Source organism: Martes martes (genome assembly GCF_963455335.1).
Source record: "Martes martes genome assembly, chromosome: 1".
In the NCBI taxonomy this organism is placed as follows: Eukaryota; Metazoa; Chordata; class Mammalia; order Carnivora; family Mustelidae; genus Martes; species Martes martes.
In genome coordinates, this window is record NC_137888.1 from 192,761,393 (window position 1) to 192,776,129 (window position 14,737).

Consider the following 14,737-nt stretch of genomic DNA (forward strand, 5'->3'; position numbering starts at 1 on the left):
CCTTGGCAAGTAATTCTCTTTCCTAGCACCTCAAATTTGTGGAAAGAAATGCATTAAATTAAATGGCCCACAGATTTTTTTTTTTTTTAAGCCAGTGTATCTTAAAGAAGGCTTTTTTGACTTCTGTGTCAGAATCACCAGAAGGTGCCTTTTGGAAATCTAAATCATTAGGCTCCATCTATACCTACTAAAACAGAGCTTTGAGAGGGCCTGGGATTCTGTACTTTAGCAAGTTCCAGCAGTGAACATCCAGTCATTGGTGATTGTTCACTCTAGTCTGAGAGCCACAGCAGTACATAAAAAAACAGAGATGCTAAAAGGAAGAGCCATAATTCTATGTCTAGATAGAAATTATAACATTATAACTTTAATATTAAATTATAAAGATATGCGATTTTACTTGAAAACATAAAAGAATAAATAAGATGATTCTTCTGGGAAAATACTCTTTTTTAAATTCTTAAGAATTTACTACCAAAACTCTCTGTAGTAATTTTGTTTGTAAAAATTTGAATGAGGGAATATTGGTTCAAAAATATTAATGATTATGTATCCTGTTTGCAGTTTTTGAGTGATATGATGTCAGTGCATTACTACCTCTCAATTTCTTTCTGCAACTTTACGGAAGTAAACATATACCATATAATTTTTCCATGTCATGGATTACTTGGCAGGATTTTATCTTTTTTTTCCCCTGGCCCTATTAATATTTGATTTATTCTTGTTTAAATCCCAAAACAATTCCCAAATCTGAAACTATTCCTTTTATTTAAGCACTTCCTTTGAGACTGAGAGGATGACTGGGAAGGAAGATTGAGGTCTGTGGGAGTCTGCCCCCCTTATACTCGTGCCACCACTTGAGAGGTGCATCACGTGGGGCAAGCCTCTTCTCTTAGTGCATTATTTTCAAAATGCACATTTAAATTAGCTGACATCCAAGTTCCATATCTCTTTGGAACCACCTTGATAATAATTATTCAGTTTGCTGATCCACAACCTCAGGTGCATGAAATCTGAATTGGGCAGTAGATGAGGAGTTGAGTAGTTAGGTACCTTTAAGAGCCAGGCAGAGAACAAAAATGAGGGAAGTGAGTTTGGTGTGAGGCAGTAGGGACTGCTGGCAACTGTTAAAAGTGGCAGAGTCCTTGACCTACCTCAAGCCATTCAAGTTCAGGTTTTAAAATATCATGGTGCTCAAGCCAAATGTGAGGTAGGCCAGCTTCGGCCTGGAGCTCTTACTTTTCAAACTTCATTTGCATCTGACTTTTAGCCTTCCACAGTAATGAAGATTAAAAGCAAACACAGATCAATTCATTTGAAGGGAATTTTCCAAAAGGTGACAAAATCAGGATGTTAGTGTATTTGAAAAGCACAGACAAAAACGTTGGATAGGAACTGGCAAGGTTCTTCATCATGGGATAAAGAATAGTAGATTCCTTTTAAGTATTTATTCCAGTATCAAACTTTTGTGTGTATCCAAATAATCTTACCATCTAGGGAGCTTCATAAAATACAGTTTCCTGGGTCCCATTTCCTAGTGATTCTGATTCAGTTGCTTTTCCATGGGTCCAAGGAATCTGTGACTTTTTTTAAAAAGGATTTTTTATGTATTTATTTGAGAGAGACAGAGATAGCAAGAGAGAGTACACAAGTGGGGAGGAGAGGGAGAAGCAGGGTCTCCAGTGAGCAGGTAACCCGATGTGGTGCTCATTCCTAGGACTGTGGGATCATGACCTGAGCCAAAGGCAGATGCTTAATGACTGAGCCACCTAGGCACCCCAGAACCTGTGATTTTTTTAAAAGTATGCCAGTGATTCTGATGAAAGTGGTCAAATGACCACACTCTGAGAAATACCAAACCTATACTATTCCATTTTAAAGAACTGAACATTTTTGACAGATGCAGCACAATTCCCTGTTTCTGGGTGCTAGGTAGATGTCATGGATAGACTGTGGTGCATGCTAACTTCTCAACCCAGTGCTCCAGGAAGCCACTTCTCATCTGTCTAAGTTGCCCCTATGTTGGGACTTTGTTGCCTTCCTGGACTGTCCCAAGGCCACTGAGCTCACCCGTGATGGAATGTGACTGAAACTCAAACCTTCTAGTAATTGTTGTTTTTACAACATCATGATCACCTTTAGTGGCCCTTCTCTCACAAGTTCCAGTTTTATCCACATTTAATTGAACAGATCCCCTGGAACAAGATACAGTACAAAAAATAAAATGATTAATTAAAAATCATGGACTCATAAGAACATCTAATTATTTGCTGTCATTTGGCTGATGAATGGAACCTATTAGGCACTATTCACCATTCCACTTGAATTATGACCTTTGGGGAGTGTGTTATTCATTTTAGTTTCTGAGAATTTATATACATATTCACAGTGCAAAAACTAATGCCACTTAGCAAGTTAAGATTGAGTATGACTTAGTTCTAGGATTGACACACAGAAGCTCAAGAGACGGAACCCACAGGATTTATAAAGCTGGTCTCGCCAAGCGTTGCTGTAGCCACATAGAAGATAAGCAGTTGAGAAAGGCAGATAGCAGAGCCGGAGGCTGCTGTAATTCAGTTCCCGCTCAGTGATAAAGCACAAATAGATTAGACCTGTGCAGAACCAGATGAGTGCGCAAGAAATACTTGCCAATGCAAATAAGACTAAAACAAGAACACGTTGTTGGAATTTCTGCAAGTTAGTTGTTAATCAAGTAGATCATGGCATATTAGGGCCTTTTAACACATGTTTTTGACATCTGGCCCTGCGTGGCTGACAGTTAAATTAGTTTCGTGATTGACGGAGAAATATTTTGTAGTATTGAATCATCAATAACACTTAAAAACATTATAGTGCTTGCTGATTTTTTTTGTCATCGATGCCCAGTCAATAGTACAAGTGCTTAGAGCAAATCAACCTACTTACCAAATGACTCTGACACCTTCTGGATGTTAACATGCATACTTAATTTTATTTCCCTTCCTTTGAAGCTAAGACAGTCCCTAAGTTGAGTTCTTATTCCTCTTATTCCTTCCTTCAGCTTCTTTAATTGCCTGTTGTATGCCAGACAGTTTGCTCAGCCCTGAGTTAAAAGAGTCATAGGATTTGAGTGCTGCCCTTTGGAAAGCTAGGCCGGGAGGATGGACATACAGTAAAACCATATGAAGGGCACTGAGTGGGAATAAAGGCCACATGATCAGACCAATTCCTGGGAAAGTTTCCAAGCAGTGAGGTGACACAGTTTGGGACTTAAAAAAATGTCGCTCCAACAGCTCATGTGGTGGCAGTGATGGCATGGACAGGGCCTGGTGGCCAGGTGACCATTTGTGATGCTTTTGCAATGAGTGTAGGCATAAGGCAGTGAGGGTTCAGCTGTTGAAAATTTTAAAAGCCCTTGAGAGACTTCCTGTGCACTGAGGCCATTTTCTTTTTTTGTAGATGGCATAATTATCCACTCACCAGTGTCACAGGCAGAGTCAAATAGGACTATAACCGGAATCAAGAAGAAACAAATGTAGACAATTAGTAGACTGATTTGTTCTGTTTCCACCCCCACTGTTGTAATAATATACTTCATTTTAAAGTGTTTTTAGCTAATTACAAAACAATAATGATACTTCTTTTTTCCCTTGAGAGCATTAGATACATAAATTATTGTCATTGGGGTAGAACAGTTGCTTCCCTGGGGGGACTTAAATCACAGGCTAAGTGTTCAAACTAACCTCTCTCTGAATCATATACTGTTTTATGTTGTCTTACATATCAGGCCTTGTCTCATACTACATACTTATAAGAATATAAAAGATAATATCAGGATCCTTAAGAGTAATTGTTGCACCAGTATTTTTTTATGTTGCCATCCTTTTTTTTTTTTTAAAGATTTTATTTATTTATTTGACAGACAGAGATCACAAGTAGGCAGAGAAGCAGGCAGAGAGAGAGGAGGAAGCAGGCTCCCCGCTGAGCAGAGAGCCCGATGCAGGACTCGATCCCAGGACCCTGGGATCATGACCTAAGCCGAAGGCAGAGGCTTAACCCACTGAGCCACCCAGGTGCCCCTTATGTTGCCATCCTAAAGGAAGTTCAAATATGTGTTGGGTAATTTGAAACAAATTTTAGAAATCTAGCTCAAACTTTACCCCAATGCAATTTTACTTAAAAAGAAGAAGGCTTTTATTTTGATACTGGTTAGATTTCACATTTTTGAAGAACACGTCTACCAGACCAGTGCTTTCATTTCAGCATGTAAGTCAGAGGATGCAAGGTTCTCAGATCTCCTTAACTGGCACCATGCATCTGTTTTTGGCAGTGGTCTCATGCACATGGCTAAGACTCAGAGAGCCCTGGATGCTAGGCTGTGCCTTCTGTTTATGTGCTGGGTCACCTTGGATGAGTTAGCCAGTCTTTGGGCCTGGGTTTCCTACCATACTGTTACTAGTAGCACTGGCTCAGACCGTGCAGTTGTGATGAAGTCTAGATGAAGAAAGGCACATCGCAGTGCCTAGCGTGTAAGAAACTCTCAGTAAAGCTGCTATTTGAACTTTGTCAAATTAAAGCAATGTTTTGTTGGAGTCTCTACTGATTGCCAAGAAGCCATTGGAAAAATATGGAGGAAAAATGGTCATCTCTAGGTACATTGGCAAATCACTTATCCAATGAGCTCATTCTTTATTTTGTTTCAAGTTCTTGCTATTAGTTCAGACCTAAGTCCTGAAGGGCCTAGGTCTTGCCCCGCTTAGATCCCCTTTTTAGCCAGAGCAGAATCTTCAGGAACCAAGGAAGTTTTTTTGGAAACCAAGCAAAGGAATAGGAAAACCAAGCAAAGAAGGTTGAACCAAGAGGTTAATTGTCCTTCTTTCCCTCGTCCATTAAAGTCTTTCATAAACCTAGAGTCTTGGTGCCTAAACCTTCTGGAACTGCTTTTGGAATTTCCCAAGCACCACCATGAACCAAGAACAGCTTCAGACCTTGAACATTAAGATCCCTTGCAACGCTGTGATGCTGACTTTTATTAGTAAGCCAAAAGCCATATTGATTGTCTTTCCCAAATGCTGTTATGCACAGCCTGTCTTCACAAACCCAAGTTTAACTGTCTTGCGTGCGTTGACTCATGTAGAGCATTTCTTATATTTATTGCCTCCCATTTCCTTTTGTAGTGTGCCTTGACATACACACTGATGGCTTCTCACTTCTCTTTCGATAATTGCCTCACAGGAGAGAATAATTGAGCGTTTGAAAGAACAGCGGGAGAGAGATGATCGGGAAAGACTAGAAGAGATAGAATCTTTTCGAAAAGAGAACAAAGATCTGAAAGAGAAGGTCAATGCTTTACAAGCTGAACTGACTGAAAAAGAGGTGAGTCTGGAAAAACAAATGAACCATGCTGATAGTCCCATTCTCGGGAGCCTCGAGAGACTAGAGAGTGAGTTTGAGGGTCTGTGTAAAGGTTTGGGGACATAGTTACCTTTCCTTGTCAAAGCCATCGGAGTTCAAAGGAAAATATTTACTGTAACTCCCTTTATCAGGATGCCTTATGCCCTTGTCTCTACTCTCACTGCATACAATGTAGCTCCTTGAAAGTTTTCCTGATGTCTTACCACATTTGTGTGGCTTAGAGGATTCTGTAATTTTTTACTGCGCCATGATGTTTTGCTTGGGATAACAACAATATCAATAACAACAACAACAACAACAACAACAACAACGTCTGCACTTACTGAGGGTCTATTATATGCCAGTCCTTGTGTTGTGTGCTTTACATTGATCTGTGCTGCTCAACCAGATCACTGAATACTTCCAGGTTAGGGGATACAGTACCATGCTAGACACAAAGTGTACGTTAAATGTGATGATTCTTCTGGAATATCGATTTTACATTATGGTAAATAATTTAGAACAATGTTTTCATGCTAGAGCAAACATGAATGCAGAATACAAATCCTACCTGCATGTTTTAAGTAAAATAATATACTTCAAAGAAATTTTTTGCTTGGGGGTTATGGAGAGGATGGGTAAGGCTATACTCCCCATGCTCTGAGGGATAGATACCTCTACCTCCTTTAGTTTACTTAGGGATACGTTGATGGAGAAGTTTGAGAAGCAGCATTGCATGTTATTTTATTCAGTCTCCAAAACTCTGAGATATGTGCTATTGTCCACAACTGGCCCCTTCACACTTATTTTTGTCCATAGGAAATGTCCATCTCCTTTAGGGCTATCACAGATTCTTTCCTCCTATTGGGCTGTATCACGCATAGGTGTCTGTTTTCCAGCACCAGATTATTACCTCAGCCTTTGGTTTTGGTTATTCTGTACAAATTAAAGTACTGTCTAAATGAGGAATTTAAGTTTGGGAGATTTGATGAGTAATAGAAACAAAATGCAAGTTCCCTAAAATGTAAGTGTGCTGTGTTTTTTTTGTTTTGTTTTGTTTTGTTTTTTTACAAAAGAGATTATTTCTTTGATAGGAAAATGAATGTAAATTCTCTTCCTACTATTTCACTGCTAAATCTGACTTAGGGGATCTGTAATTACTATAGTTGATATATAACAGAATGCACAGAAGCTTTGATCTCATTTGCAATTTGAGTAACTGATTGTGTTATTCATGGATCCAGACCTTTAAAAAAATATATATATATACATACATATACATATATATATGTATATATGTATATATGATTGGAAAGAGATCTTGATGATGTTGTGGAGCATAGCTTTAAATGAAAATAATTTTATAAACAATGCCTACCTTGTATGATTTCAGACAAGCATTTCAGCAAACTTTTATTGTTCCTGTATAGTAATGTGCCTGCCAGTGGGATGGGTGTGTCAGTCAAGGTTCTACCAGAAAAACAGAACTGTATTAAGAAATTTAACCATGTTAAGAAGTTTATTGCAAGGAATTGGCTTACATAGTTATGGGGGCTGGCTAGGCAAGTCTAAAATTCACAGGGTAGGCCATCAGGAAGGGCAGGCTGGAAACACTCCAGACAGGAACTGGCACAGCAGTCCACAGGTGGATTTCTTCCTTCTCAGGGAAATCTCAGTCCTGCTCTTAAGGCCTTTCAACTGATAGGCTCAGGCCCACCCAGATTTGGAGAATAATATCCTTTATTTAAAATCAACTGATGATAGTTTTTAGTTACATCTACCAAATACCTCCATAACAACACCTAGATTAGTGTTTGATTGAGTAACTGGGGACTATATAGCCTAGCCAAGTTGACACATAAAGCTATCCGACCTGGCAATTTAAAATGTATAGAGAAAAACAACATATAATTGTTGCCAGCTTATAATTTATTTGGGGTGATAATCATCTTCGTCATGACAAAATGCCTAGATTACAAGGTCTATTATTATTTCTGTGGGAGTAGTATGATAAAGAGCATTGAAATCGGAGTCAGAGTTCTGGGTTTGAGACCTCTATCTTCCTTTAATAGGTCAGGAACCTTAGAGAAGACAGTTCTTGTGACCGTCAGTTTCTTGATCTGAAAGATGAGAGTGGCTGCTTTGTCCTTCAGAGGGTTGTTAGGAGCTGGATAGTTTGCTGAGTGATGGTGATATTATCATCAACAAGATTATTCCAGGGCCCAGGAAGTAGCTCAGACACAAAATATTAGGTAATATCATTTACTGAGTGGCCACTGTGTGCTTCTGGATGCTGCAAAGGGATATAAGGTAACTCACAAAGTCTGATTTTGGATAATACCTGAATATTTTGGATACATTATTAGATGCTGCTAATCATTTCATGTTTGGTGATAGACATTGCCTTCTTAGCTAAGCAAATTTATGTTCCATGGTATATGCACATATTTACTTTACTTTCTGAAATTCAGACTATCCAGGGGAACTCTTGGTTTCTGGGCATGATTGATGAGTGGAACAATGTAGGCAAACCCATATCTGAATTGGGGAAATTCATTGTATCTGTTGAATTAGGATTTACAAAGGACTGGGACGTAAAGTCTAATCTAAATTTTAAAATAATTTTATCTTTGATTCTATAGAAGGTATCTTAGAAACTGTTGGTTATTTTTCTATTAGAGAAACGGAATTTGATAAAAACTTAACAGGATGCTTCTTTTATAATTAATTTGCCCTTTGGGGGGGAAAGCATTAGAGTTAGTATTTTCTTTCATATTTATCTTAGAGTCTGCATGACTTGACAGCAATAAATGTAAATGGAAGGTTCGGGGTGTCTGTTTTGCCATGACATGTAAAGACCACCTTGGGACTTACATCATCAGCATGACTTTGAGACATGAAACATGCATTTACTGACCATACCATTTGGTCACATTTGATTCTACTGCAATTAGATCCTGCTCGATTCTGTAAGCTGGCCAATTTTAATTTCCTGGCCAGAGCTAGCTATTGTTACCTTAGTAAGGCTATATTTACCCTTTCTGTCTAATGCACACTTTACTACTATGCAGAGAATCAATGTAATCAAATTGAAGACTAGTAGAAATTGCAGTGTTTTACTTACTAGTGTTCTTTCCTTTCAGTCTAGTTTAATTGACCTCAAGGAACATGCATCTTCATTAGCCTCAGCAGGGCTGAAAAGGGACTCCAAATTAAAATCTCTAGAAATAGCCATTGAACAAAAGAAAGAAGAATGTAGCAAATTGGAAGCACAGTTAAAAAAGGTAAGTGAAGTCCAAGGAAAAAAATGCTCATTTTACAATGAATTTATAAAATGGAAAAGGAAGAGATATTTTGCAAAGAAACAAACCCCTTATCTTTTGCTGTCTGGTGATAAGAGAATTAGGCACTCTTAACTCATGAAGTCTGCATCAAATTGGCCAGTGAACCTGAAAAAATATCTTAGGTTTCCTGTTTGAAAAAGAACTTGAAAAATAGATGAAAATAGTAGTGGAAGTAAAAAAAAAATTTATAAAAATAAGCTGCTACTCTCTGGATAAATCTCAACTGTAAAAACAAAAGTGAAAATGTTTGTAACAAATCAAAGAATCTGGGTTCCCATTATATGTTGATAAACTTGTACTACTTTCAGAAGTAGGTTAATTTTTGTATTGGAGCTTTGTAGAAGTTTACTTGACAATATTAAATTTCTAGAAGTCCACCCAAATAGTCAAAGTCCCTAGAATATCTGTGGGATGACTATTTGTACTTAACCAAAAATGACCTTAATATCTTAGAAAGCTTGTTGAATGTAGAAGACTTTGTAAAAGAAAACAGGATCTTTACATTGCAGCGTTAACATGTTTTCTCTGAACTGGACATTTTTGTGGAGTACCTTTCCAGTCATGCATCGTTCCTTTGACTTTTTCCCTGTGTTGTTTGGTACGTCTGCACTCATTGTTCATATAAAACTCATAATTTTATGAGTTTAAGCATTTTGTTTCCCTTTGACAATTTATAAAGTTAATTCAAAAGAGATAATAAGAATCTAAATAATCAAGCAAAGCATATAATAAAATTTGACTATGTATAATTTATAGCACACTGGAATGGGGATTTATTTGCTAAAGTTATGAAAATATATGATGTAGATGATAAGGATGTTAAAGCATCATATATCTGTAGAGAAATTATTCTGAATATTTAAAAATTGATTATTACTATTTTGTATGGTACAATATATAACTGAAATGTGATATACTCTGTTCACAGAATTTTAGGAAATTGTCCTGAGAAATTTCACACTAGTAAAGAAAGTCTCCTTACTGAAAAAGATAGAGATCAAATCCCTGTACAGCAAAACAGCAAGAAAAATCTCTGTATTGCAAAATTTACTTTTCAATCCACTCTGTGTCTTGCTTTTTTCAAGCAATATCTAGCTAAGTAAAAATCTCAAACAATAAATAGGAGAATTTAAATGGCCCATTTGAGGGTGCTTAAGTGGCAGTTGACTTGGCTATTTATGCATTGGGTGTATGATAATACATTCTTGACACATACATGAATGTGTTCTGTAATATGTTATGCATACATGTATGTATCAAGAAATGAACCTAGGAAAGGTACTTTTAGTTTAATGAACACTTTTGTGATCACAAGGCAGCTCTAAGATAACTGTGAGAAGACTTGATTGACTTGCTTTGCATTAGCTTACAATTACATTGTGCTGAGTCCTGAAGGAGGACCTCAATTAGACCTGGCCATGAAAGATACCTTCAGCAACTCTCTGTGGCCATTGTGGAGCTGAGGCCATCACATATATTATTTCTGCAGATACATACTTGATATACTCCCTTTTAGTGTAGGTCACCTATGGAATTTAAACCCTCTAGTAATTAAAAGGAGAAGTTTCCCATATTGACACTTACAGTTTCCATGTATATGACTTGACTAGTTTAATAAGTGAATGTATATGCATTTCAATTTAGTTTCTTTCAGTGTAGCTCTGATTTGCCCAAAGAGTCACTCAGAAGGTGTCATTTCCAACTCTCAGTTGACATTGTGTGCTAAAACTCACAGAGCAAATCCTGCAAGCATTTTAACATTATTCCTGACAATATTTTAACATTCTGCCACATCACCAGGGTTAAAGTAACAAAAATGGTTGTCTTGCTGTAGGGATCTATTTAACTTATGAAAAGATAACTTATTTCTAAGTATATAAATAATGTTTGCTTATATTATCTCCTAAATGCATAGTACAGTGAAATTAAATAAGGTAATTATAATTTAAATATTTTCATACCTAACCTGCAGTTGCTATTTTGTTATTTTTGGCTTTCTAGCATCAACTAAATTCAAAAGTTTTAAATACTTTTCTAGTAGTCTTTAATTTCTGCTAATAAATAGTTCCGTAAAAACCTCAAGTACCCATCACCTTAAAAAGAATTGAGATCTACATGAAATATTTGAAAATATAAGCCAACAGTATGTGAATATACATATAAACACATCATTTACTCATGGAAAAATAAGCAGCTATAAAAGCTTAAGGAGTGTCTGGGCCTCCTTTTAAATAAAAGGGTATGTGACTTGTGAATAAAATATAAAGGTTTACTAAATGAAAGCTGAAAACATAATAGTTTTATTATGTCATAAATAAACCATGAATTCCCTATGGAATTTTGCTCAAGATTTGTGAGCGTCCATGTATTTTTGCCATAAAATATACACAACATCGTAGATGTGTTTAGCTGAACAGAAACCTTGTTTTGCCAGTGACAGTGAGATCCACATTGGATTTAAATTTACTTTTGTCTTATGAACAATTCTTGACATTGGTAAGGTGAGTTTTTACATAAAAGTTTGTGGAGAACTTTCACATGCCTAGTTACTTTTAACTCTTTATTACACTGTTAATTTAAGTCTCCAAATACTTCATGATGAAAAATGGTTATAGGCAGAAAAGGAACTGTTCCTTAAACTTTGCATCCCACATCTTAAAAACAATGCCATCAAATATTCATATGTGAGGAAAGTTTTCCTGATATTAATGAGGTCGATAGAATGATAGTAACCACATAGCGCAACGAGTTATGAGTGTGCTTTACAAATTACTGCATTCATTAATCTTAAGTAGACACTCAGGGGTTGAGAAGAACCTCATTAGTGACATGTGGATAATTTTGTCTTTCAAAAAAATATGTGTCGTTCAATATGTAGAAATAATTTTACCTTATCTAACTAGAAATCAGTAGAGAAGCAACAAATCAAAATGTTATGATTTGGTAGTTTTCTAATTAATATCATCTTTGAGGAAAGTGGGTTTTCTTAAACCATGGTAAAATTATCATTTACTTCATCAAAGCTGAACAAATGAAAAATTCAGGCTCTTTAAAGGCACATGTCTCAGCTTAAAGCAAAGTGAAAGTTCCTACAGTATTTCACCTTCTACAACTTGACATTGAACCCCAAGTTAATGATGTAGGTATTTAAGAAGTAGAACCTGAGACTGATATTTTAGATAATATTCAGTACATTTAAATCCACAAAAATTGAAATCTTCTACACAAAATAGACTGGAGAGCTTTACAAATTCTGAAGCACTTGGAACACAATAGGATAGTCACTAAAAATTACATTTTTATTAATTATGAACTAATAGTAGAAACTGGTAATGGGCAATGGATAATAGTGTATTTTGGTTCCTTTTTTCTTCCTGATGACTTAATTTTTTTCTTCTCCCCATTTACTGTTAATCTTGTAATGTCTTGCTTACTGATATTTTGCTATTGTTAACCTGCTGTTTGCTGATCTATATTTTCCTAAAATTAGACTGAATAGAAACTTCAGGCTTGTGTTAATGTAAAAGAAGAGCTATAAATTCAATGATAAGATTTAATTAATCTTTTATTATTACCATCTTTGAAGTTCAGGTAATAAATTGCCGGCTTGGCCAAAAGTACTTCTTCTGATTCATTGCTAGAGGCCAGCACTTCATGTATCATCAAAAGTGGACAGCTTTCTTTATTTCATGGGCTATTTAACTTGAGAAAGGGAAAGTAACACAAACCTTAAATTTCTTATTCCAGCTATTCTTTTTTAGGAGCCAAAGTCAACATTTCTATTTCCCTAGAGCCTCTCACTTTCACTGTGGAATGTTTAAAAACTGAAATTTCTTCTTTTTTAACAACCAGTTCGTCTGTGCAAATGCACTGGATTTGTTGAGCTAATGCTGTTTTTCTGGATCTTTCCTTCTTTCCCTGTCTGTGCTTCAATGCCTCCCCAACTTTGCAATGTAGCAAGCTGAGCAGTTGTTCAATCAGATGTACAACCCAGTAAGTCATTTCTGAAAGTTGCCGCTGTAACATATCAAAGCATGAGGATCCATTGATCACATGTCACGGTGTGCCATACTGGGGAGGTTTCAAAAATATATATGAGTCTCTTCCTATTTCCGTTCTGTCAAAAGAAATGACCTGTGCAAAGGCCACTGCCATTTCTTTTGAATGTGAAATTTAAAAATTAAGAACTCAAGAAAATAATGCTAGTTCTGATATTGCCTCCTTCTTAACTTCAGCTTTAAGGCTATGGAAAAGCAGAGGTCAGCCACAGATCTAGGCTCTTAGAACTCTTTCTTAGTTCCTTCTAACTCAGAGCTACCTATGTGAAAAGGGATAGCATTTGTAAAGTAGCAAGTAAGTCGATGTAAATTACATTCAAATGATAGAAGTTAAAATAGGCTTAGATTTAAAAATAGGGCTATGCTCTTTGAGATTGGTAAATGCCTAACATTATTGTGGGTTTTGTAAGAGTTAAAAACATGTCATTTGGCTGAGGACAAACTAAAATATAGCCTCCTAATAACAGATAGTAACAATTCTGATTATAGCTTAATGGTACACAAAACAGGTAACTAGTAAAAATACATGTAAAATGGCTGGCCCAGATGCCACCACTGATTTTTTTATCCTAATGACAGGTGTGCATTTATATGAAGCAGTTTATTTGCTTCTTTAACTTATTAAAGAAGAAAGACCTTTTTGTTTTGTCAACTCATCTGGCTTAACTGGGTGAAATATTACCTCAAGGTGACCAGAATTTGTCATTTGGCAGATGTGATCTGTGCTATCATGCATTCTAATTATGTCCTATTTATGAATTCCCATTATGGGAAAATGGAATAGCATAGATAAAAGAAACAATTCAGCCAACAACTTTTTGTTAAGCTACTATTCCAGGATACATACAGCATGATACACAAGATGCTTGGGTGTATTTAATTAGATCGATGAGTGCTGTGAAGTGTGTAAACCTGGCAATTCACAGACCTGTACCCCTGGGGCTAAAAATACATTATATGTTTATAAAAAAATTTTTTAAAAAATATATATAGATTCAACCTCTACATTCCATTCTTTAAAACAGATTTTATTTTTGCAAACCTAATTTCTCAATTTCCATTGGTGCATCTTTATTAACCTCTTTCCCCAGATATGATTTTTAGCAGAGCAGGAAAAATAATCTAAATTTCCTATCCCTTAACATTTGAATGGGAGTGCTCTTTATTATTATTTAGGTTTTTTGGAGGGTGGGGGGAGGGAGAGGGAGAGAGAGAATCCTATGCGGGCTCCAAGTCCAGCACATGAGCTGGACTAAGGGCCTGATCTCACAACCCCGAGTTCATGACCTGAACTGAAATCAAGAATTAAACACTTAACCCATTGAGCCACACAGGCACCCCCTTGAATGGGAATGTTCATAAGCAGAGTCTAGACAATGGGTATGTGAAGAAAAATAAGGTTGGAATATCTTTAAGCTTGAAAATTGACCCTGGAAAAATGAGTAGATCATTTTTAAAAGGTGTAAAATAAACCCAGTGAAATTGTTTCACATTTACTAGTTGGTGACAGGAAGAAAACCTAAGTATGTCACATTTTGGGTGTGTGCAGGACAACTGGGGAGGGCTTTTTTTCCTGTAACAGCAAAGAGTTACCAGAACCACAACAGGATTTCAGCATCTCTGTCCGTTAACTTTAAGACCATTTAAAACCATTTCCAGAAATATTGATAATGTGGCACTTATTGGACTTTTCAACCACAGTGGTGGGTCTCCAGGAAGCAAAAACAAACTTTTCTCCTTGAATTAATTAAGCTAACCCACTGGTTTGGCATCTGGGAGTATAGCCAGCCTCTCATTATTTTGACTCTCCCTGTCTGGAGATATTCTCAGGGTCTAGTTCTTTTTTGGACTGATAGGGATGCAGCATGATGGATTTTCTCTTCTTAATAGTTTTTTAAAAAAATAATCATGTTATTCTGGTTATAAAAATAACATATGGTCACAGTGGAGAATTTGCAAAAG

At 36.4% G+C, this 14,737-nt stretch overlaps 1 protein-coding gene across 1 annotated transcript in view; it reads left to right on the forward strand.

The window, feature by feature from the left end:
- Positions 1-14,737, forward strand: part of ERC2 (ELKS/RAB6-interacting/CAST family member 2) — a gene marked incomplete at both ends in the record, with an annotated part of 911,416 nt that overhangs the window by 420,183 nt on the left and 476,496 nt on the right. The window contains 3 exons of the mRNA XM_080828630.1: positions 5,215-5,355; positions 8,517-8,657; positions 12,675-12,710. Of these exons, the coding sequence (XP_080684756.1) occupies positions 5,215-5,355; positions 8,517-8,657; positions 12,675-12,710 (318 nt within the window). The remainder of the gene's footprint in view (positions 1-5,214; positions 5,356-8,516; positions 8,658-12,674; positions 12,711-14,737) is intronic.